This window comes from Xiphophorus hellerii, chromosome 14 (genome assembly GCF_003331165.1).
Source record: "Xiphophorus hellerii strain 12219 chromosome 14, Xiphophorus_hellerii-4.1, whole genome shotgun sequence".
NCBI lineage: Eukaryota > Metazoa > Chordata > Actinopteri > Cyprinodontiformes > Poeciliidae > Xiphophorus > Xiphophorus hellerii.
This window is the reverse complement of record NC_045685.1, coordinates 3,369,946-3,394,691: the sequence shown is the minus strand read 5'-3', so window position 1 is coordinate 3,394,691 and position 24,746 is coordinate 3,369,946. Positions and strand designations below refer to the sequence as shown.

General features: G+C 40.6%; 4 protein-coding genes across 11 annotated transcripts in view; 3 read left to right on the top strand and 1 right to left on the bottom strand.

Annotated features, from left to right (window-relative positions):
* The window catches only part of LOC116732898 (RAS guanyl-releasing protein 2), a 79,477-nt gene extending 78,379 nt beyond the window's left edge, over positions 1 to 1,098 (bottom strand). Inside the window, exon 1 of one of the 3 annotated variants that reach the window (XM_032583484.1) lies at positions 635 to 1,098. The gene's annotated coding sequence lies outside the window, so the exon portion shown is untranslated. Of the gene's footprint in view, positions 1 to 498; positions 519 to 634 lie in introns of those variants that run through there. The other 2 variants (XM_032583481.1, XM_032583483.1) reach the window with 2 other exon arrangements.
* A 2,945-nt stretch (positions 1,099 to 4,043) lies between these two features.
* On the top strand, positions 4,044 to 14,621 carry alpk1 (alpha-kinase 1). Of its 6 annotated transcripts, none has more exons than XM_032584043.1 (14): positions 4,045 to 4,121; positions 4,628 to 4,757; positions 5,278 to 5,432; positions 6,502 to 6,700; positions 7,022 to 7,081; positions 7,160 to 7,246; positions 7,408 to 7,484; positions 7,634 to 7,729; positions 7,814 to 7,924; positions 8,502 to 10,323; positions 10,771 to 10,924; positions 12,491 to 12,653; positions 13,180 to 13,366; positions 13,695 to 14,621. In XM_032584043.1, exons 2-14 carry the CDS (start codon positions 4,652 to 4,654, stop codon positions 13,889 to 13,891), a joined length of 3,414 nt encoding a protein of 1,137 aa, XP_032439934.1. In that variant the 5' UTR covers positions 4,045 to 4,121; positions 4,628 to 4,651; the 3' UTR covers positions 13,892 to 14,621. The 6 variants fall into 6 exon arrangements, 5 of the variants coding, with proteins under 5 accessions (XP_032439935.1, XP_032439934.1, XP_032439931.1 ...); XM_032584040.1 differs by having other exon boundaries at positions 12,491 to 12,668; XM_032584042.1 differs by having other exon boundaries at positions 4,081 to 4,121; positions 4,651 to 4,757; positions 12,491 to 12,668.
* Positions 14,622 to 17,304: 2,683 nt separating this feature from the next.
* On the top strand, positions 17,305 to 19,718 carry LOC116732104 (ependymin-2-like). The gene is made up of 6 exons (XM_032582057.1): positions 17,305 to 17,448; positions 17,612 to 17,646; positions 17,742 to 17,876; positions 18,930 to 19,116; positions 19,207 to 19,294; positions 19,382 to 19,718. Exons 1-6 carry the CDS (start codon positions 17,382 to 17,384, stop codon positions 19,512 to 19,514), a joined length of 645 nt encoding a protein of 214 aa, XP_032437948.1. The 5' UTR covers positions 17,305 to 17,381; the 3' UTR covers positions 19,515 to 19,718.
* A 762-nt stretch (positions 19,719 to 20,480) lies between these two features.
* LOC116733017 (ependymin-like) lies at positions 20,481 to 23,463 on the top strand. The gene is made up of 6 exons (XM_032583659.1): positions 20,481 to 20,613; positions 20,710 to 20,744; positions 20,814 to 20,948; positions 21,027 to 21,219; positions 21,756 to 21,843; positions 23,231 to 23,463. Exons 1-6 carry the CDS (start codon positions 20,547 to 20,549, stop codon positions 23,352 to 23,354), a joined length of 642 nt encoding a protein of 213 aa, XP_032439550.1. The 5' UTR covers positions 20,481 to 20,546; the 3' UTR covers positions 23,355 to 23,463.
* Positions 23,464 to 24,746: the final 1,283 nt, after the last annotated feature.

The following is a 24,746-nucleotide window of genomic DNA, read 5'->3' as shown; positions in this document are numbered from 1 at the left end:
AATTTTGTTTTATAAATAATAATAATAATAAAAAAACACACAACAATGAAGAGCTGGAATTTATTGCAATTAACAGATCCCACTTGAAGAAGCCGCCTCTAATTTCAGGAACAGACCTGCTTTCCTCCATCACTACTGGGAGCTCTGCTTCTCAGGACCCATTCAACCAATTTCCATATTCTGACAATCATAAAGCAGGTTTATATGTCTTATCAATGCAGCCGCAGCACCCGAGCATTCACATATCGGCTGCTGGGAGCCATAAAGTTAATGTGAGCATGCGGTCATTCCTGCACACAACAACCACCAGTCACCAGGTGACTTTGCGCGCGCGTGTGTCCATGTGTGTGTGCGTGCACACGCCACCATCACTGACTCTGAGCAACAAGTAGATCCATCTAACAGTAAACTCCACTCACGCATGTAACGCCTGATTTAATCAACCTATAGAAAACACGGACGCAGACACGTCCAGCCGTGATTATCCCGAAAACAAACCTCTGGATCGACAGAGACGTTCCAAATAGCAGATCCGCACAAGACAGCGTTAAGAGATGATTTTGTGTCTGCAGGGAAGATGCACGAAGTGGCGTCAGTGCGTGCACTAACGGGCAAGTCCTGGTCCGGTGCTTACCTTCAGAGTTGGCGGGGTCCCATGCTCCGGGAGGACGGGCTGCAGAGTGGTGGATGAGTTTCAGCCTCACATCACAGCGTCAGCTCGGCCGCCAACTGGGAGCTCGGGGACCTGCTGGTCGCTCACAGGCGGAATGCACATGGACTCATCAGGCGATTTCCGCTCGGTTCGCTCCTCTTCTCAGAGTTGGTACTTGTTGTTCTGTCGGGCCATGCGGCTGCTTCTTTCTAATAATTATTCTCACCTCTTGAGAGATTTAAAAAAAAAATAAAAAAAGAAAAAAAATAAGAAAAAAAGCCTACACAAAGTGCTGTGATGCTGACGCACTCTGAAGCGACTTGGTGTGGGTGTGTGTTGGCGTGCCGCTGAGCTCGGCCGTCGTCTCGCAGCTGGAGCGCCTTCCAGCTGTGCGACAGACAGAACGCAGTGCGGAGCCACAGTCCCGCCTTCCGGCAGCACCGTGAAGGCACCACGCTTCGGTCCGCGCGCGAGGCAGCCCGCGAGCTCCATACATACATACATACATACATACATACATACATACATACATACATACATACATACATACATACATACATACATACATACATACATACATACATACATACATACACGCGCACCCCACACACACCCGCTTAAAACCTGGGGGAGTTTGTATAGCGGGAAAGTTACAAAAGTACCGAGTTTTCTCCGTTTAAATCGCGCGCTGAACGGTTTTTATTCCAACGGTTTGCTTGTCGGCTGTTTTAATGTGCGATTTGACAAATATTACCGCATTAAATAGGACTTTATTTGAGTTATTTTCCATTTGAAATATTAGGATACACTGTAAGAAAGACAGAAACCTGTTACTACGTCACACAGAGCTGCCCCTTTCTTCGCGTCACTTCACGTGTTGCATTCATTGAACAAGAGAATGAAGGAGAATTGCGTTTTAGGGAGATTTTTTGTTGTTGCGTTCTGGACGTAGTGTTTAGATGTTCTAAAACGGGTTTTGAGAGCAGCTGAACGCTGCTGTCAAGTCAAGACAAAGTTTATTCATATAGCACGTTTACATCAACCTCAGCTGACCAAAGTGCTTCACAACAACCACAACCATACAGAATGATGAATGATAAAACAGAAAATAAAACTAAGTTTGGTTAAATTAATAAATTATAAGACAATTATAAAATTGGCAAAAGCTAATAATATGAATAAAATACTTGATTTCAGCTGCAGCAATTTTTCCTCCTTTCCATTTTCTCTTTAATTTGTATATTTAGTGTGTATTTGCCTGATCATTTTGATCAGCATTTAACATCTCAAATGAAAGACATCATTTGAGCTGTGACGTCATTCCAGTTAACAGACTACAAATAGATGGTGAAAGTTTATTTGTTATTATTATTTATTAGACTTTCCCAAAAGATGGGGGATTTATTTTGCTTTGCTGTTTTATCTTTTATTTTCAAAGTAAAATGGCTACAGTTATTGTTCATACCCCTAGGATACTAAATTTAATGTAGCCTTTTAATTTTGACAAGTATCTTAAGATTGAGAGTAATATCATCATTTTGGAGTGGCCCACTTTGCATCAGCTAGAGAATTTGTGGAAGAAGCAATTATATATATATGAATAAAGACATTTTTAATGCATAGTAGATTTATATTGTTTTGTTATCTTTTGAGAAATGCCTGTCTCATTTCCTACTTGATAGAACTGAAATGTCTTGGCTGAATTAAAGTCATTTTTAATCTCAATCTGTCAAGAATGAGGACGATTTGGGGCTTAACCTTAAACACATTGCCAGCAATGAGGCGCTAAGATATAATGTAACTTCCATCGATTGTTTATCCAATCTGCCATAGAGCAACCCAGAGACACACAAGACAGAGCACATGCATAGCAACTATAATAATTATTTAAAGATTTATAGCATAAAATCTTCTGAGAACATATGAAGCCACTAAGATATTCACCTAATCCTTGTCTTTTTCAAAAATATGTTCAATTCCAAGTAATTTGATTTACCAAAAGCATTTTTACGATAAGATCTAACTGGCTAATGAATTACACATGAGGTTTTTGTCTTATTATCAAATGCATAAAATATTCAAGTGATTATTTGTGGATTTCTCTCTCTTTGTAAATTTGGCATTTTGAACAGTTTATTTAAGTTCATGCTTTTAATTTTGAAGAAAAAAAAGTATAAAAATAAAAACTCTTCAAGATGCATTGAAGGCAAAAACCTTCCTGTGTGGCCCTATTAGCAGACAGACATGGACAGGTTGGGACATTACACACACTACTAATGTACAAAAAACTTAAACATTTATGATCATTGCACAATTATGTCAGGATAGTGTGAGTAAATACAAACAGCTGTTTTCAATTGATAATTTAAAAACAAGGTTTCCGCAGGGTCTGAAGAAGCCTAAAATTTGGACATCTAAATTTAAGGCCTTAGAAAGTAATTAAAACACCCAATTGTCATGCAAGGTCTTAAATTTAATTTTGTCAAGTAGTTTGGTAGTTTGGCTAGGTATCACATAAATCACATTTGGTTTGTGTTATATTTTATCATTTATTTCAAAAGAACTGTCTAAAAGGCACCTGCACCTCCCTACCTCACTAGGGACAAGGGCTTAAGAAAATGGATGGATGGATGGATGGATGGATGGATGGATGGATGGATGGATGGATGGGTGTCTAAAAGTCAAAACATGCAGCTAGAAAAGGTTTGTAGCAGTCATACATCTCGCTCTGCAAACTATCTTTACACAGGGAGATTTTTATTGTGGTGCTACGCTAACGTTAGCTTAGCTTCCTCTTGGTTTTGGGAAGACTAATGTCAAACTCTCGTCCACAGGCCAAGTTTGGCTTGTGGTTTAAATATTTTTTTCCCCGCTAAATAATTCTACACATCCACTAGAGCTGGCCTACGTGTAGAAAATCCATGCATTGCTAATACTACAAATCCCATAATGCTATGCTAGCGCAGCAAACGTGACCCACAAGCCTGAGAAACAGGTGTTATCAGGACAAAGAGCAGCGTAGCTGAAACCAAATATCAAACTATTTTTAATAACTATTCATCTCCCAACTTTGTCCAAGTTTTACATTTTTGTATTTTTAAGTTTGACAGCAGAGGAATAGATAATATTTTCTTTGGAGTCAAAGTCAATTATTGTCATTTTGTAATTATTACATAATATATATATATATTTTTTTTAAATAGTCTTCAATCCTCTCCATTGAGAAACAAACGTTCTGATAAAATAATAAATAAATAATAAAATAAATAGCAGTTAAATCTAAACCGCTGTATCACTATTCTGACATACAACACAAATATATATATTCAAACAAACTTAACAAATCAGTTTATATTCAGGACTGAAACTGAAAGCAACCAACCAGAGAAAATCAAATTTCCTACAGTATTGAAAGCAGCATTTTATAGTACTGCCTGACCAGGAAGTCACCGGAAACTCTGAACCCTCGGTACGTATTTTTTATTGTTAAAAATGATTTGAATAAGTTGCTCATTTGAAATAAAACAGGACGCATTTCTGCCGTGTTGATCCTGAAGCTCATCTTGTCCTACAGCAGTTATTCACTGTGACTCTATTCTCTCTGAATGTAAAGTATTTTTATTGAGCTTGATCAAAGTACAGTACATGGGATCAATGAGTCATTAAAGTAATCTGACTAAGTGAAAAGTTTTTCAAAGCTTCTTACATTGTAATGCATGGCAGCACAAATTATTGGATTTCCAGTCCTAGTCCGTGTTAATGATGAATACTGATTGCGTTTTCTCAGTATTTAGATTAAACATAAAATAATCTTTCTTCTTCTCGATGGTTTCATTCATTCTTTCAATCTGTTCTTCTGTCTCATACTTTATAAAGTAACTAAACTGTAATTTTTCCAATCCTTTCCAAACACATAGTTGTTTATTATATTATTTCTTTCGTAGCAGGAGGAAATCCTCCTTTTTTTTCTAGCAGCAGCCACTTCTTGTGTTTCCCAGAATGGAGGTGGGGGACTTGCTGGAGGATTGCCTCAGCGCAGCGAAAGAACATCCGAAAAGTGTTGAAGTCTCCGACTCTGTGAAGCTGAAGTACAAACGTTGCAGAGGTCAGACACACGGTGGCGCTATTTGCCTTGTTTTCATCTGGGCTAAATTATTTGATTCTGTCTGGAGTTAAAGCCTCTGTTGTTTAAAGCAATCAGAACTTTATGAGCCGCATTCAGAGGCTTATCACATCGATCAGATTACGATCTGGACTTTGACTGGGCCATGGAAGCGCCTTTTCATAATTCATGTTTAGGGATTTGCATTGAAATGAACTGGCAAATTATTAAGTATGTATGGACATGCATACATGAACTATGTGTGAGTCTTTTTTTTATGTGCACATTAATGTCTTATGATAATATTTTGATGGTACTGGAATAGATTTTTTCTGCCAAACTGGCTAAAATAAATCTTAAAGTTGAAATTGTAACCTGCTCTACATTAAGGTCTGGAGAACTGGAGAAAACCTGAACAGATGCTGATAGTGAAATCTGTTGAGCAGCTTTAAACCCGGGTTTTCTCGTTGTTTTCAACTCTTTTTTTCCTCCAGTCATGAAATTCCTCTTTTATATCCTGTAGAGTCTCTGTGTGAAGAACTGGCCTCTCTGCTGGAGGAGGCAGAGCAGATGAAGTGGCCCTTTGTGCCAGAGAGGTGGCAGTACAAGCAGTCCATCAGTCCCACGGACAAGACCAACCTCAACGACCTCATCGGCAAAAACGTGCAACAACTCTTGGTAATTTTTAGACGGCTTATGCTAACGAACACAGGCTGAGAAAAGTTATGACCTTCACCTTCAGTTTATGCTTTTCTTTTTTTACCTTTAGCAAACCTAAATGTTAGTCGTCAGACTATTTTTAACGCCAAAGACATGCTGTGTAAAATTACAGCAATCGGGTTTTTAAGAGAGAAAAAGCTATCCAAATCAACTTTATTAATACTTCAAAATATGAAATACAAACAAGTAGTGTTGCACTTTCATCTCCTTTTCAGGAAAATGGTTCCATCACAACTCAGATTTTAAAAAAATTAAAAAAATCAGAATAAGAGTTAAAGGTCAAATCTCCAACAATATTCTTTACAACATTAGGCTTTAATTTTCTAGAATATTGTGAAGAATATTCTTTACAATATTCTAGAAAATTTAAGTCTAATGTTGTAAAGAATATTGTTGTAAATATTTACCTAGAGCTCGTTTTTGTAAAAAAAAAAAAAAAAAAAGTTGACAGTTTCTACTCGTTTAGCTGCGTCTGATTCCAGAGGTTTTCTCTTTGCCCTCTCGCTTTCCGTCTGTTAAACTCCACTGACTGAGAGCGTTGACATGTTGCGTCAGGGTGCGTCAAGCTGCCAGTGGCGGCGTGTTGTGACTTTATGCGCCGTGCTTCTGTAATTAAGAGCATAATTCATTTATTTGTGTAACCTACAATAAGAATCTGAGACGATGCAGTTCGGGTCAAGCAGCATTTACTTCGTTTCTAACTCGCTGCACAATTACGGTGTTCAAACAATGGCCCCGCCACCTAGTGGTCATAGGCAGTACAGCATGCAGTACTTTCCAACGCGATACACCACAATTAAAGCAGACATGGCCCAAAAGGACAGTGGTAGCAGCGTACACGTTCAACACAGTGCTAGATAAAAAAAAAAGTAAAAATAGCTGATACACTTAAAATTAGTTTTATTTGAACAGTGCAACAAAACGGCAAAAATAGATGTAATCCATAAGGGTATGACTATGTTTTTACAGCACTTTGAATCCACACACTCCTCTCTTATTTTAGTTTGTGTGTTTAATCTGCTGCCAGGATCTTCTGAAGTCCTCCATCATGGCTCAGGAGCCACAGACGTCCCTGGCAGTGATCTTCCTAGTGGACCGTTTCCTCTACTGGATCGATGAATCCACACGACTTCTAAAGATCACCAAGCTCCTAAACCAACACTACCCTGAACAACCTATAGCCCCTCAGCTGATCATACGGCAGGCCAGGGTCTACCTTAACTCTGGTATTTATTGATGGAGGAATGGATTTGAACATATTGACTGGTGTTCTTATGCTTTAGATATAAATGGATAATTATACAAAGGTCAGATGGAACAGTTTTGATTTTTAGGTTTGTAGAATGCGCCCTAATAACTCAACTTTCATTGTTATTTAGCATTATTGTGTTTTGACTGTGAAACAAACCTGGCATAGCAACAAAAAATCACATCTGCACTGACAGGGTGGTATTAATTGGTATTAAGAAGGTTGAGAGCTGTTTTGATCATTTCATTAAGTGTTGTACTTTTTTTTATCCTGATGATTTTATATCTCTTCTCCACAGGAAAACTTCAAAAGACAGAATCCATCTTGAGCAGTTTGATTTATAGAAATGGGACAACAGGTAGTTCAACAGAGCTTCTTATTCAGTTTTAAAGGATAAAAGTCCAACTCCAAGCATGAACTTGTCTTTGACATTCAGGTTGTTGGGTCTATCATTGTGACAGTGACAAAGTTCTCGTTCAAGCCGTCAGTGTTCAAGTGCGTGGAATGGTTTTGCAAAAGTTGGGTGAGTTTAAAATTAGGAAGCAGTTACAATGTGTTTTACCTCTCACTACAACAAAACAGCTTCTGGTTTTAAAGGGACATTGCTCCTGTATTTATTTCCAGTCTCTAACAGTTAAAGGTTTTTGTTTTCTGTCCTACTTTTACAATCTTTTTGTATTTCAGGCTTGTGGCTGCAGGCCGCAGAGCTAATCTGGGCTTCTCTGGTTGGCTACTACTCACTCCCTCAGCCTGATAAGAAGGTAACCTCAAAGATAAGACTGCTAAGCAGTGCGTTGGTACCCTATCAATCAATCAATCAAATTTTATTTGTATAGCACATTTCAGCTATTGTAAAGCTGTTGTGTTTACTAGCCTCATTTCCACATTGCTATAAACCTTTGTTTTATAGGGCATCGGAACCTCTCTTGGCTTACTTGCTAACATATTAGTGTCCATGAGTGATGAAGACTTCCATGCTTTTAAGACTAATCCAGATATTGAGTTTGTAAGTGTAAGAAACCACAAAAAGTTGTCTTCCTTGTGCTTTTTCTGTTATTCAGTGTAACTTATAGTTGTTGCTCATTTTCAGCTATCTTTACTCGGGAATGCTGGGAGTCATCGTCTTCTTTCGGCCGCCCAGGCAGCTAAGATGGCGGTGGTGTACAGTCAGTACGCTTCACTTTACGTGCTGACTAATGTGGTATGTTGCACCTCTGAACACTCTCATGTTACCACGACCATTACAGGAACATTTCTCTTGTCAATAGAAGAGTCGCTTAGTTTTTCAACAGCCATCCAGGACTCAGAACATTTCTAAATTTGATTTGGTTACGTTTCATGTGCTAAATAAAGTGTCTTTTGACTTTTGTCATTGGACTGATTCATAAGTAATCAATGTGATAAGGAAGGATGGTCTGACTCTTATCCTAAAATGTTTCAATACACTGAGGGAATGATATGGTAACGTGATAAAAGAGAAGGGGAAAAAGATAGAAATTAGGCCACTGCCAGTAATGTCATCACATGACATTACACACTATAACTGACAACCTGCTTGTGGTTCAGCGGCAGCCATGCTAAATGTGCCATCCTACTTACAGGCTGTGCTGAAAGGTGTCAACTAATAGAGGAAATGTAAACTTCAAGAATGAAATGCTAAAATCAATTTAGAAACTGTTGAGAGTTTTAAACTTGACTAACGCTGGTCAGGACAAACCAGGTAACTATCTAAAAAATCTTGAATGGTCTGTAATTGTTTTTTATTTGTTTGTCTTTAGACGGCTCAAGGAACCTGCTTGTTGTCGTACAGCTTCTCACTAACATGCCCTCCCTCTCAAAGAACGACCTTCCTCCAGAAGGCTCGAGAGGCCTTCGCAATCGGCCTCCTCACCAAAGCAGAGGGCGAGCCGGTTACCAGCCAGCAGGAACTTCACACTTTCCTGAAGGCAGCCTATTCCATGACCGTCACTGACAAGTGGCTGGACGCTCCAAAGGATGTTGTAGAGGAGGCCGCTCAAGCTTGCCAGCAAGCTTTAGGATATTTCTACAAATACTGTGATTCCAGTACTCAAGACAAAGATGGCCTGTCTGTTAGAATCATGCAAGAAGTCGCTAAAGTCAAGCAGCTGCTGGGTGTGGAGCCATTCCCTAATTCAGATAAAGGATCTTTTATTCCAGACAGCTACAGAAACGCCAAAGATTACGCTGTAAATTTCACCCTGGAGGGTTTCTCAAAGATGTTGGAGAGATATCAGAAATTTCACGCATCGCTGTGTGAGGCCACCAAAGATTTCAAGAAGACTAAAGGCAAAGATGCAAAAGTTTTAACAGCACTGAATTTAAGTATGAGAATGGTCAAGTCACCTGCTTTTGATAAAGAAAGTTTATCAGAAGCAGTCAAGCAAATTCCAAGAAGTTTGGATTCATCCAGCATGTCTCTGTCTCAAAATGTTGCTTCTGCTCCAATTCAGGAAAGCACAGACCTCCTGAGATCTCCTTGTCAAATGTCTTCCACGAGAAGTTCCGGCTCTCCTGAGCCCAGCGGCGGTGCTCATAGCAGTGGCAGTGGACACAGAACAGGAAGTAGCGATCAGAGCAATGTTCCCACTAACAGTGACGATGATAATGATGACAGTTTTTCATGCTCTCCTGACGAAAACAAGAAGCAAAAGCCAGAGAGCCACACCTCTGGCATCGCTTCATATCTAGTTCCAAAGTTCACAATTCCTAAAACCACGAGTCATTCTCAACAGTTTGAAGAAAGTCAAGCCAAAATAGAGACAGAAGACTCCGACACAGACAGCCAGTATCCAAATCAGCAGAACTGTGCCTCTGACATCACTTCATTTCCCAATCCTAAAACCCCAAGTCATTCTCTACAGTCTAAAGAAAGTCAAGCTGAAATACAGACAGATGTCTCTGGTCTGGACAGCATGACTGATGTTAATGGTGAGGAGAATGAAGGATCCCTGTCCCAGCTAGAACTCAAAGAAACTTCCAGCTCCTTTGGTGAGAGTTTTAGTTCCCAGTCTTCATGGGGAATAATCTCAACTGGCCAAAACTCTCCGTTGTGGGAAAAAGTACAACCAGGTTATGTGTCAAAACCAAGGACTCTGTCTTCAGGTTCTGATGGGAGCTTCGTCATCGTGGAAACGCAGAATTCCGAAAGCAGCTCTTCACCTGCCAGCATCGCAGATCACAAGCCACTAGAGAGGCATGATGTTCACTCAAATATGAAACTGGAGGCCAATTCAAGACCTGTTAAACCTGCCTCAGTGGTCCAAGGCAACCCTTCACAGAGGGTTCCAGACTCAAACGCAACTACTGAGAGCTCTGGGAGCTCAGACGATATGGTGGAACTGAATGAAAACGGGCACCAAAGCAACGAGGTGACTTCTGCAGGAAAAGCACCTCAGAACAAGAATACTTTGTGCTACAGCTGCTTGTACCCCAGCACAACAGCTTCTCCTGATAGACAGTTTGAGTTGTCCCAGCATGATTACCAGGCTCTACTGGCTGGAATCTGCCATGAATGTCTGCAGAGGAGGCTCTACAGCAAGACAGAGTTGTTCCAACTCCAACAATTTCAAACTGCCCACAGTAAGTTTATCTCTGTGATAGCAGGAACTTCTCTTTATTATCTATGTAGATAATCCCAGTTGATTAAAATGTTATATTTGCCAATGCAGTTGTCATACTAAAAATATCATGCCTTCAAATACAAAAATATATATGCATGAGAATATAAATGAAAATGTTCTCAAAATATTTAACAGTCTTCATTGGCTTCTTGACTGATGCACCTATTTATAATTTCCTGCTGCTTTTAGTATTTCCATTAGTATTTTTGGTGTTTTTGTGCTATCAATTTACCATTTTGTGTAATTTTAATTACATAGCACCTTCCACGGGTCAGAAAACCAAAGTCCTGAAAATGTAATATATACAAAATCACACAGCATAAAGCTAGCTAAAAGCCAGTCTGTTTATGACTCTTGTCATGAACAAAGTGTAAAGGTTTGCGTGTCTGCAAATTATCCCCACCAGATGCTCTCCACCTGAAGTTCTCCAAGGCCACAGGACTGTGGACGGCCAGAGAGACCTGTGTTTACATCGGGCGTCTGATGGAGATGGAGGAGGAGGGCAATCAGAGAAGAGCGATATGGGTCCAGTTTTTGCATCAGGAGGAGAGGTTAAGCAGGTATGGCATGCTACAAAAATAATCATGCTATTCCCGTGCCGCATTCTGCTTAGAGCAGAAACCGCGGGTTCAAAAAGGCTGCAGTTTCAGATTTAAAATAGGATAGAATAGAATATCCTATCCCACAAATGGGGGAGATTCATATGTATCAGCAGCAAGTTAAAAGTGAGTGGAAGCACAAAGTAGAAGGATCGATGATAAAACTATTTTGTGCACCTAGGATGTCACTGAAGGAGAGCTCCAGTTCAGCAATAGATTCATGATTTGGGTGGAAGTACTTCTGTCCTCCACCTGGACAGGATCAAGGGGGCAACGCAGGCCAGACAGTGATATGAAGTCTTTTCAACAAAATGGTAGACATTTTGTGGCACCAATGGTGAGGACTGCTACCGCTCCTTAAACTGTTGTTTCATGCCAAAGGTCAGCTATAGCAAGGACACAACTAATCCTGCTGAGTAACAGCCATTATCAGCGATTCTGGCTCCTGAGGGCAAACAGGAAGGTGGTGGAAAAGACAAAAATACGTATCTGCTTTAAATCTACTACATTTAGCTGGTTTTTATTCTAGCTTGTCCTTAAGGACTTCAATACATGTTTCAAAATGTCTTGGATTTCAGTAGATGTTTCCAATTTCATCAAAATGCTTGAGACTGAAATGGAATGGCTACAAAATGGCTCCTGTTTCAAGGTGAATGAGAAGCATCTTAAAGTTCCTCACTTCCCCAGTGTATATCTGTGTTTCCACGTCAAAAAAACACTAAATGAACATAAAACTAGGTTTTTAAGGGGCAGTACTATGTGTTTTCCAGTCACATAGAATTATTTTATAGCACAATTAAGTTAGTATGATACCAACAGTTGTTATCAAAATGCTATATATCTCAAATATGACTCAAATATGAAAGAAATTTGACTTCATGGTTTAATGCCTTGAAATTGGTTATCTGTCTCTTTAAAAACTCCTCTTCTTTCTGAAACTCCACCTTCAGGAAGTGATCACAACATGGCTCCTCTGTTAACCCTTTAGCAACGTTTTTTACCAGCGTTGCACTGAATTAGCTCGTATGATGAACTTAGCAGAAGCAGAGTTCCACCAGGTGTTTGCTAACTGCTACTGGATAGTCTGAAGGAGCTGAGTGGGGTAGTTGTGGGGGCTGCTGCTGCTCTGTGAGGCGGAATACCAGAAGTTTGGAAACTGCAGCTCTGAGGAGGCGATGCTCAGTCCCCACAAAGGTTTTACACAGCTAAATGGTTGCCACGAGAGACAAATGATTTCTCAAATAATCAAGGCAACCCCTCAGGTATGTTTTTGATATAATAACATTATATCATGATGTAAAGCTAAAAATGTTGCTTTTACATAATACTGCTCCTTTAACCGTTTGTTGTCAACAAATTTACAAAAAAAAATAGGGTGTATATTCAGCGGAATTGTGTGTAGAAATTTGATGGAAATATTTTTAACTAAGATTGTGACACAGGATAAAAAGGTTAAAAAAAAGCTATTAATGCTTTTTGAGTTCTCTCTAATAGCCTCTGATTGGTTTTTCTGGACATTTTCTGCAGTTACGTGGGGAAGGATTACTTGAAGCCAAGAGAAATCCAGTATCACCTGAACGACGTGGCGCGCCAGATGACGGCTCAGTACTATGTGACTGAATTCAACAAGAGTCTCTACGATAAAGAAGTTTTGGCTCAGATCTTCTACATTCCCTCCGACGCATTGTTGGCAAGTGCAGTGTGTGTGTGTGTGTGTGTGTGGCTTTGTATTTGATCAATTGCAAGGACCGTCTTCCTAAACCATACTAGGTTGAGGGGATCCACTGAGAACAACTGTTTTTGGGCCAGGAGTAACATTTGGGTTTAAGGTGTGAATTGAGTTTAGCTTAGGTTTAGGGTAATCATCCAGGTTTCCAAGACAAGCCTGTAATCTACCTAACTGGTTGCATTCATCAGGATTTATGCATAGATATGGTTGAGTATCATTAGCATAACAGTGGAAATTTACCCTGTGGTGTCTAATGATTTTACCAGCTTAAAGCATATATATGCTTCCCATTGGTAAAGTGGAAGGTTGGTGTAAAGGTAGGTAGATGATAGGTGCAAATGCAGCAAACAGAAGCTCTGTGTTGTTATGGACATGGCCTGAAATGACCCCCAACGCCTACGTTTCTTCCTGAGCAACAACAGATCAGTTCGTCTGAAGAGATTCAAAAGTTTCAAGATGGCCTCCTCCATTTCTTCTTTGTGCTTAGATTCTAAACGGAGGTGAGATTGTGGGCTGCATCACCGTGGAGCCGTACATGCTTGGAGACTTTGTGAAACTCACCAACAACACTGGGAAGAAAGAGATGTCCGTCGAGGCGACGAAATATGGTCTGGCTTTTGGACACTTCACCTACCTGTTCTCTGGTCGCCAGGAAGTTGTGGTAGACTTGCAAGGTATCAATTCAGTACATAACTATAACTCTGCACAGAGAGGAACACAGAAATCATTTGCAGTCTTCAGGTGTATTATACTGGATGGGGAAAAAAAGAGTTGGCACTTTTGTCTAGACAAGTTTATTTGTTGAGGACATTTCAGCAACAAAACATTTCAAGTCATGGAGACATCAAACAGTCAGCGATTATGAAACAAGCAATAAACATTACATTTTGCCACATATCATCAAAATCATCAAGCAAATACACATCAACTATGTTGGTCAATTTTTCTCTTACTACTAATCAAAGGCAACTCTGAGCAGGTGGCAATTTTCCTCTTCCACAGGATGGACGACTTCCAGTGGGAAAGGTCTGACTTACCTCACGGACCCCCAGATTCACTCCACCAGGACCCCTAGAGGGCCCTCAAACTTTGGTGAAAGGGGGCTGGCATTTTTCCGGAAAGACCAACATGGACCAACCTGCAACGAGATCTGCAACCTGCTCAGACTCCCTCCACTCCCCCTGCAGTTCCATGTTTAAAGAGCTGGAGACTACATGCTGGGGGTGTTTTTTTATGAATTTATTAGCATCAGATGTTTATAGAAAATACGTCCGATACTCTGAATATCTGTGTATGTTTATTGATTCAACACTATTGTCAGCTCAGCTGAGACTGAAAGCAAGTAGTTTGAAACTCAAAGCTGTTTGTAAATTGCTTAGTACTTCACACCATTTTATCATCATCTATATTTCTCAAGAAAAGAGTGTTAAATCTGCTTTTTATTGTAAGCATTTGTATTATTTTGTTCTGCTTTGTTCAAAGCATTAACAATTTAAATTGTTTTTACTCCAAGTATAATTCTTCCACTCCAGTTGAATTTTCTTATCAACATAGGCAAAAAAAATTATATTAAAACTTGAAAAAAAATCAGTTTTTGGATGAAGAAAAAAAGACATTTTATTTGAGTGAATTTTCATTTAAAAACGCTAAAAGGAAAAAAAAAAAGAATAGTCTGTGTTAACATTGGAATGCAATAATGTGGAAGCAGTGACTTCAATGAATTTTGCTGATCAGATCTTCGTTCCTGACATCAATCAAACATCCGGTGTCTGAACGTTTTGTCATGAGGGCCAAAATAGTCAAACTAAGGTATTATCAAGCTACTTTTTTTATTATTATTATTAATTCTAAAATGTTGTTGAAGCAATGAGTGGGGGACTAATGTCTGTGCAAGCCAGACCTGGAATAAAGACCATCAGAAAGGTTAAATGAGTTTTATTAACACAGCAAAATAAATGATCGGTAACTTCTTCTAGTGATCAGCTTTCTGGTCAGACTCTCCGAAAAGAAAGGAAGGTTAATGACTGGCCAAATGCACAGTAAGCGTTGTGAAAACAGGAAGTACTGGAGGCTGGGACATCAACAAACTTGAATTCTCAGAGGATTCGAATATGTCCTTTTAGCTGGAATCTTTTCACCCACAGGATCGCATAGAGGTGAAGACTGTACGCTGGAAATGACGATGTGACAAACAGGTCACCAACAACGTGGGCCGATAGATCCAAAATCCGCGGGGCAGTATTCTGAATCCAGCTGCATAAAGCAGAGTAAAAGCCAAAAGCAGAGTAAATTACGGGCAGGTCAGGGACACGGTCAGCAACAAGAACATGGAACAGTCAAAGGCCGCGACGTGGATGACGATAGACAATGTCACGTTGAGAAATCCCAGAGTCGGAGTTTAGATATGCAGAAGCACAGATGGGCCCAATCAACAGCCAGCAGGAGAGATAAGGGCAGAGCAGAGAAGAAGAAACTTCACCTGTCACAACAGGAAGTTGTGTGACACCTGTCTGCTTCTGAGTAAAAGTTGCAGGGTGGTTTTTGCTACATTCACTGCAAACAGAGCCAAAACAAATAGATTTTATTTCTATGTGAAAATATCACCCTAAAAGATATGTATTTTTTAAATTGTTTGGCGCAGGGGTAAAGCGTACATCCATGTACGGAGGCCTCAGTCCTTAACATGGCCGTTGAGGACTGAGGCCACAAGATCTATGGACACTCCTGTATTAAATGAGCTCCCAGTTCACTCTCATAAAAACTAAAGATACTTACAACATACTTTTTAAGTTTATTAATGTGTCAACAGAGAGATTGGTCAAGATCAGTGGCGTGCGGTGAGGTTCATAGCTGGTGAGGCACTGACTTAATCATAATCATATTTACAAATATAGACCCCCTGCATGTTATTGTTTACATAAGGAAATTTCGCGCATGCGGACAACGCTGGAGAGCAAAAAGACAATTTTTCCTCATGCCACCCATAGCCGCGCTGCCGCGGTACAATAATTTTGTTAACTCAATGAAACTTGGAAATGTAGGCATTATTAATTTCGCTACTGTATCGCTGTTACTGTCTCTCACTCTGCAGTTGTGGAGTCACAATGTCTGGGATCATGAGCGCCCCCTGCCATGAGGCAAGAGAACTGCCTGCCTCACCTCGAATCTGTGCTCTGCCGTTTCTCATCGCTCCTCAGCGTACGAATCACGTTACACACACAGTTGGTGGCAAAAAGCACTGTACATTATACTGTATAAATCCATCCATCCATTTTCTGTTCACTCTTTGTCCCTAATGGGGTCGTTCCGGGCGCCGTAGCTGAGGCACCCAGAACGCCTCAGCTTATGTTCTGGGCGAGAGGCGGGGTTCACCCTGGACAGGTCGCCAGTCTGTCGCAGGGCAACACAGAGACAGACAGGACAAACAACCATGCACACACACACACACACACACTCACACCTAGGGAGAATTTAGAGAGAGAGATCAATTAACCTGACAGTCATGTTTTTGGACTGTGGGAGGAAGCCGGAGTACCCGGAGAGAACCCACCATGCACACGGAGAACATGCAAACTCCATGCAGAAAGACCCCAGCCCAGGAATCGAACCCAGGACCTTCTTGCTGCAAGGCAACAGTGCTACCAACTGCGCCACTGTGCAGCCCCATTATACATATATAAGTTAAATTATGGAAAATCAATTCATATATTAAATGTTTTTTAACCATTTTGTTAGTGACGTACAGACAGGAGGAACATGCTCCCATAGAGTGGCAGCCAGTGCAGTTAGCCAGAGGTTGCGCAATCCCACGGCTTCACTTCCGAGCATTTGAATGGGAAAATGCGAAAATTCAGCGATTTTGAAGAAGAAATAATCAAAATTGGTTAAGCTAAATAAAAAATGAATACTTTACAGTACAAACCACAGGGTGAAAATGGCAACATTAATTATTTTATCATTATATTTTTCCATTATGACAGGTGAGGCTCTGCCTCACTTGCCTCCCCTGACCGCACATCCCTGGTCAAGATCATAACGTAAATGTGGCCAAGTTAGCTACAACAAGCTAATTTTCATCTTGCACAATTTGCACAAGTTGGTGTTAATGTATTATAATTGTGTTCACGTTAAATTTAACTCAGCATAATTCTCCTGCAGGTGCTTTAGTCCCGTGACTTCAGTCACTCACACCCTGAGTCATATGACTGTGGTTCCATCCATCAGCTCAGATCCAGTCCTGAGGTTAGGAGCCTCCTTCCAATCAGAGCACAAACAACACTGTTCACCCCTGACCCACTGCAGTCCCATGCTGGAAGCCAAACCACCGGCCGAGTGAAAAGTCACATATTGAACCAAAAGATACGTGTATTTCAAGTTTCTCTATTGTGAAATCAATTTCAGTATTTAAGGAAGTACAAGTAAAAACCTGCTTTAAACGTGTGCTCTGAATGGAACATTAACCAGCCTTCTGTGAATAATGCAAACGCTGGCTTTTATTATGTTTTATTGCAGCGTCACTCTGAGAACAACACTTGTTTCATTTATGACCTCAACCTGCAGTCAACTGTCAGGGCTGGAGCTAAAACCCGGAATCACGGCTCTGCGTGTCCGAGACTTGGGTCAGAGTCTATAAGAAGGAGATTCCTCACCTGTGACAGCAGAGTGAGCAGATCAGGCGCATCGAGAACCATGAGACTCCCAGTCCTGCTCACATGTCTGCTGGCAACCTGCCTGGCAAAGGCGCCCCATCCATGCGGTAGGAGGATATTTTAGTTGGAATTAAGCTTTATCTTAATCTGCTTTCTCAACATTTCTTCATCATGTCTCACCTTTTCTGTGTTAGACACAATCGTGCTGTTATTTAAACCATTCTTTTTATTGTTTTAATATGAAAAATGTCTCATTTTTGTTCGACGCAGAAAGTCCTCCCCTTCTCACCGGAGCCCTCACCGTGGTAAGCCTTTCATTCTTCCGCACAATGAAGCGCAACCTGAGCAGAGCTTCTGAGTAAATGTGTGAATCAGGATCACTTACACTCTGACTTTCCAGTCCACGCAGAATGAAAAGCTGTTTACCTACGCCAAATACCTGTATGACGCACTGGGACGCAGAGTGCGACTGCTGGAGCTGGGCACCTACGAGAATAAGACTTTCACCTACGACGTTCTGCTGCACTACAGAGAGGTGACCGGAGCATGGATAGCTTGTGTCTTTGTTTTAGCAGGAAGTGACTTTTGATCCGAGCTTTTTAAGAAAGGAAATGGACGTTTGGAAACACTGCGGTAGAAACATTTCTCTCAATGTTTTCCCAGCAAGTGGAAACGGTTGCTTAGATGTAAAGTTAGAAAGATTCCAATGTGATTTCAGGAAATCACAGTTTGTTATCAGCGTGAAAGTTTTCTCACAGGAAACAGCCATACAGTACATTAAAAAAAAGAACTAATCACAAGGGCAGCGGAATAAAATGGAGCAATGGTAAATGATTACCTCTGGTCAAGCCCATGAAGAATTCCATATTCTGTTGTTGAGGAGCAATGATCAGTTTGTAATGCCAGAGATGACAGAAATACCAGATCAACTTACAAATTCACCAATTTGGAAACAATTCCTTTTGAAGACTGTGAGTTACATGACTGTGTGTAATGGCTTCAGTCCTGAAAACTTATAGAGCATGTTACACGAATACCAAATTAAGCATCCTGAATGAAACCTCGGCATGGGAACCTTTTTGACACACTTCCAGGTCAGCAACACAAATTTATATGGACCTTAAAGTACCGGGTCTGACACCAGAGTACCAGCACTGCCTCAACTTCCATCACTTAATACAAGAGAAGTCATCTGGCAATAATTATTCTGCTTATTCCAATACACATTATGATGCCCTTAAATGTGTACATTAGTACATTCAGAAGGCTATATCCATTCTAAAGTCAGCTACCGATCTGATTACTGATTTGCCAGTGCTGGCCCCAAAGGCCCCCACATAGTCACATGTAGATTCAGAGCAGATGTCCACCAGACACAACCACGCTAAGGCAAATATTTACAATGGTGTATGCGTACCAAGTGTCACACAGTAAACAGCTTGTTGGGAAACCTTGTTTGCAACATCGAGCTGATAAGGTTGAGAGTTGGCACAAACAGTCACAAGGATGCACAGACTTGTTTGAAAAGTGTTCTGTAAGAATCTGAAAGAATTGACCTGAAACTGTCCCTCCTTACTTTCCTGATCAGGCTACCATGTATGAGATCCACGCTCATAACCGCACCTGTAAGAAGATGCCTCTGAAGGTAGAGTTCCACCCTCTATCTATCCCAAAAGACGCCACTCTGCTGGGTCAGGTTGTGGTGGGAAGTTCATCCGGACCTGGACAAGGCCTCTTGGTGAACAGCTGGATGGGAGACCTACCAGACAAGTCAGGTGAGAAGGCGTCCTATGGCAATAACCTCTTCGGTTCTTCATTCATTCAGCCAGCTTTAGCAGCACACCTTTTATCTTCTGTCCTTCCAGGAAAGTACTTATCAGTGGTCACTGAATTTGGCTGCATTCCTGTCAGCACTAACTACCAAACCAAAGAGTACGGATGGGTGCTGACGAGGTTGGTTTTAGCATCGTGACCATGATAAAGCTCGAGCTGACATGTCTGAGCTCTGCCTTATGATTCCTGCATCTGTTTCTCTGTTAGCTTCTTCGACAACGTCATTGGGATTGAAGATCCTAATCTCCTCAACGTCCCCAGCTTCTGCTCAGAAGGGGAGGGAAAGGAGGAGCAGACGGAACCAGTAGACTTCTTCAACTTATTTCAAAACAAGAAATAAAGAGCTCCTTCGATTGTTTCATTTCATCTAACTCTGGTGTCTTGTTTGACTCTCGGTTGAGACCTTGGTGCATTCGGTATTTCTCTCAAGACAGATCAGTTTGTTCAGTTCACTGCACTTCAGTTCATTTTTCTTTACACTGATGGTCCGATGAAGAATGTCTCTCCAGAACATGAGCAAGAATAATAAAAGTAATTTTCTCTTCATTGTGGTTTTGAGTCTTTAATTGATTTGTACACACACAAACTCACACACAAGTTTATAGGTTAACTCTATAGGCTAACTCTGCCTGATGCTAACCATAATTCACATGACACCAACCATAATTCACATGACACCATTAAGCCTAACCCCTAATCCTAACAAGAGCAGTCCATGGCATTATGAGAGGACTTTGGCCCTCAGTAGGCTCATACCAGAAAAGGTCTTAAATAGGCTACACATACAAGTACACACACCTTAAACAGTTCATCCATCTTGAACATTTTTCACACTTTGTCAGGTTACTGAGATTTTGAATATCCAACACAAATCAGCACAAAATTCTTATTTGGATGCAAAACTGACATTTTACTGCAATTACAGTTTCCAGTCTTTTGGGGTCAGTCTCTATCAGCAGGACAGTGGAGGCTATGGAGGCAATAAACTTTACATTGAGTATCAGTAAATGGAGATAAATGACATGTACACATATTTAGACCTATTTCTGTTCTCTCTCTACAACACTTTATAAGAAGGCGAGTGTTCACTTAAGTCTTTAAAAGTGTAACGAGTAAACAGGTTTTAACCAGGATGTATCATGACCAGATAGTGATCATGGCCGAATGAGCAAAAACCAGAGATAATCACTGGATTTGGGAATCCTAATCAGTTAGAACAAGTTAGAAAGTTCTCCTTGTTCAGTCACGTGGATTCGGCATATTTCACACCATTACAACTAGCATCTTTGATAATTATGCTGGATACAGACTGGAAACCCCACAGGCTTGTATTTAAGGACGGCAGCGTGCAGTGGGCTTGCCGTCAGACGACATGACGACTCTCTTTCTGTTCGTGTGCCTGTTGGTGGGCTGCCTGGCTCAGGAACCCCAACCATGCTGTAAGTACGCACACCGGAAGAGCTCAGCATCAGCATGTTGTAGTTCAGAATCTTCTTACCAGCTCATAATAATAACTGAGCTTTTTTCCTGTTCAGCATCCCCGCCGCTCTTGTCTGGAGGCCTTTCTGTGGTAAGTTGAAACCAACTCGACTTTGTTCTCGTACTCCTCTCAGTGAAACGCCTTCTCTCCGTCCTACAGTCCACCCAAAGCGAGAAGCTGGCAGCTTTTGCTAAGTACTCCTACGATGGCCTTGGGAGGCGGATCCTCCTCAGCAACTTTGGGTCCTTTGACAATAAAACCTTCCATCTAGACGTGCTTCTGCTTTACAAACAGGTGAGAACCGAGGAGAGGGGATCTGTATGTATGCCAGATTCCAACAGGTTCGGTTCGTAATCCCATCCCTTCCTGCAGGGGCTGATGTACAAGATCAACAACCGGGACAAGAAGTGCCTGAAGAGGCGTCTGAGCACGGACTTCATCCCGCTGGGCGTTCCTAAGGATGCCTCCCTGGTGGGTCAGGTTGTGCTGGGCAGCTCCTCCGTTCCAGGGGAGGAAATTCTGGTCAACACCTGGACAGGGACGCTGCTGACCAGGAAGGGATTAGGTAGAGTTTCTTCTAAAATATTCGTACCACTTAAAGGTTTTCACATTTTTTTATTTGGGGTTTTATGTGGTAGGAAGACAGTGAAAAAAGTGGTACATGTTTCAGAGCCCTTTCTCTGAAAAGGAGCCTGAATGTAAAACTAGTTGTACAAAAACTGCATTTCTTTTTTGTAGATATGAAATGAATTAAAGATTTTAAAGTTGAACACTGACCTAGTGTAACTTTAGGTATGATGGCAATAAACCTCCAGTAGTTAAATTTTAGACACAATATTTTCACATATTTGTTAAACCTGTCACCATGTCATGACAGTAAAATATCAGACAATAACTTGGGAAAATCAGGCTCCTCTGTCTCCTCCCTGTGTTCCTACAGATACCTGCAGAAATGCACCAGATATCCAGTTAGAATCAACCAATCAGAGCAAGGAGGAGAGTCTTAGTGCTGTCAGTCACTCTAGTGTACATTCAACCACATGACTGCAAATGACTCAGCAGTTATGTTACTGATCTGGTTTGTTTTTTTTTTCTTTGCAGCAACGTACGTGAGCATGGTTACAGAGTTTGGCTGTATTCCTGTCAGCACCCTGTTTAGCACGGACAAGACAGGATGGGTGGCGGTCAGGTCAGTGCGCACACCTCAGTTATTTAATTCCCGTCGGCTCCAGAGAGCAGATAATGCTGTCTTTTTACATGCCTGAATGAAATGGTGTCCTTCAACTCAATTCAAATTCAGAAATACGAAGGGAAATTTGGTGGTGTGATTTTAATCTTCTCTCTAGCCAGCAACAGAGCACAATGCAGATGGATATATATTTTTTTTTTAAATTGTGGAAAAAAAGTGTTTATAAATCAATAAAACTGAAGTGGAAAACATAGGAGTCAGCTGTATGGAGAGACACAAACTGTTCAATCTCCATGACAACGCTTCCATAAAAGGCTTCGAAGGCCTGCTCTGGTTTGCTCAGGAAACGGATAAACGTAAAATGAAAACAACTCGTAATACCTGCTAATCTGTCCTATTATAATCAATGAACCAACAAGTGTTCAAAAATAATTACCCTTCATCATAAAGAACAATACAAACCAAACAGCACAACTTCGTAAGCCAGGAAGTTTCATATCAACCTGATCCAACAAGTTGTGCTGTGTGCATAAAACATAACAGTAGCTGCAGCGATAAGCTTTAGATCTGCATTTCTGATGTCACTAAAACAGTCACACAGCCCCTGTCAGTAAAAATGTTGTTATAAATTTTGAATGCCTGAAATCCTTAGAAAAACAAGTTCGCAGTTTGAAATGCTCGTAGCATCTAATAGCTAACAACAGCTAACAGCTTTCTTTTTTTTTTTTTACGTGTTTTGTCGGCAGTGTGGCGCACAGTTGTTGTGTGAGTGTCACGGTGAGGCTCAACAGATTTACTTTCATAAGCACAGCATTACCGCGTTGGCCTTGATGCTACACTTGATATGTATACGTAAAAAAGAAAGAAAATAGAAATTTCTTTGGGTTTATTTCAGATGTAGTGGACACAGAGACGAAAAAGAAGAGAGAAAAGAAAGGTAGAAAGGTGGGGGAAAGGTTTCAAAGGTATCAGAAAGGAGTAGAAGAGAGCAGCTTGCTAGTAGCAGCTAATAGCTAATAGCAGCTAATAATAGTTAGCAAATCCCATTGGTTGATGGAAAATAGACCAATTCTTTTTAGCGCGCAGGTGAAAATCAGATCTGGGCGTGATATCAAAACCATCGTAACAGATTCACCTTTTAGCTCTTCACCTGTCATAATCTTACGAAATGTGTCAGCCATGTTGGATTTTCAGGTTGAGGTTGGTGGTCAGTTGACATTTCATTTATTTTCCGGCTTTCAAAGAAAGTGGAACACAGAATAAAATTACCACTTAGAACAATCAGAAAAAAAAACCTTCCAACCAGGCATGATCTCAGACACGGAACTGTTTTCTGTTCAGATTCAACTGTAACAGATTGAACTGATTGTTTTTGTCTGGTTTTCAGTTTCTTCAACAACGTCGTCGGACTGGTAGACCCCCAGGATCTCACCCCACCACCGTTCTGCAGCACCGCCCAGCTGGAGGAAGAGGAGCGAGACGCACACACGTCATTTCTGCAGCTTCTTTAAAAACCAGAAACACGCTGCAACTGGAGCCTGTTTTACTGTAAAAATGACTTTTGTGTGGTTTTAGTCAAAGTAGCTCTTATAAAACTTGAAGAAACTGAATGGAGTTCAAGTTGTGATTCATTCATAATTAATTGTTCATATTTATATTGTTCAGAACTGAGAGGAAACATCAGCACATTTCAGCAACAAGGGAGTTCAAAGTTCTTTACGCCATAAAAACATCACACAGTAAGCAGTCATGAAACAAGCAATACAGTAAATGTTACATTTTGTCATTAAAATTCATCAAGGGCAACGTTGCTTTAATGGAATCAGTGTTTCGGCATCTTTGCAGTTGTCTGGAAGTTTACTCCAGATTCCACTCAAAGAATTTAAAGACATAGATGTAAAAATTATGCTCTGCTATTACATTGTTTTCATCCAAATATTTTTTTCCTTCTGTGATTTTGATCACAGAAGCAGCAATATTCTTATAAATGCAGAAAAAATCAGTACAAACAATGCAGCTGTACTGAGCTCCATGACAACAACACAACCAAGAGGAGGCTTGAAAATGTAACGTTAATGTAATCTCCTGGATTTATGGGAGTTTATTAAAATCAGAAGGACAGACGGCAGCAGTCAGTCACAGTGGGAAACACCAGCAATCGTTCACTGAGCTGACTGACAGAAACCTTGAACAAGTATTCAACGGCTTCAAAGTGTCCAATATTCATCTGTCTTAATTTTAGTCCCATAAATATTTCTGGGTCGATAATAACCCATTTTTTTTTCCATCTTGTTGCCGAGTGTGTTTTGGGAGGAGGGGTTGAGTCATGGAATTTGTCTGGTCATGTGACAGTAGTGATGATGCAACACAGGACTGTGGTGTGTTTAACTGTAACAATACATATCAGGATACGTATAATATCTGGATATGTAATATCAGAAAATAGTTGGTGGCCATAACAGTATTATTAATATTGGATATTATCATCGGCCCATATTTTCACGTCGGTGATTCTCGGATTTAAACTTCCACATTTTTACATTACAGTCACAAACATGAATGTGCGTCATTAGGATTTGACATTTTCTATATGTCAAATATGGAAAAATATACTCTACATTTTCAAAGAAACAGGCCACATGTTTCACTGAGTTTGAAACATGTGCCGTAGAAGATGGCTGATGGCCGATGGCTGATGCCACAGAGCCAAAACAAATCTTCAGGATCCAACTCTAATTTTGTTCCTCGGCATGTGAACATAACATAATAAAACTTATGCAAGTTTTAACCTGTTCTAATATTGTAGCTCAGGGGTTATTGATGTGTAAAACCTGTTTTGTTTTTTTCTTTCAATTTATGAGATCGGATCTTTTTTTTTTTTGATGTAGAAAACTAGAGGAACT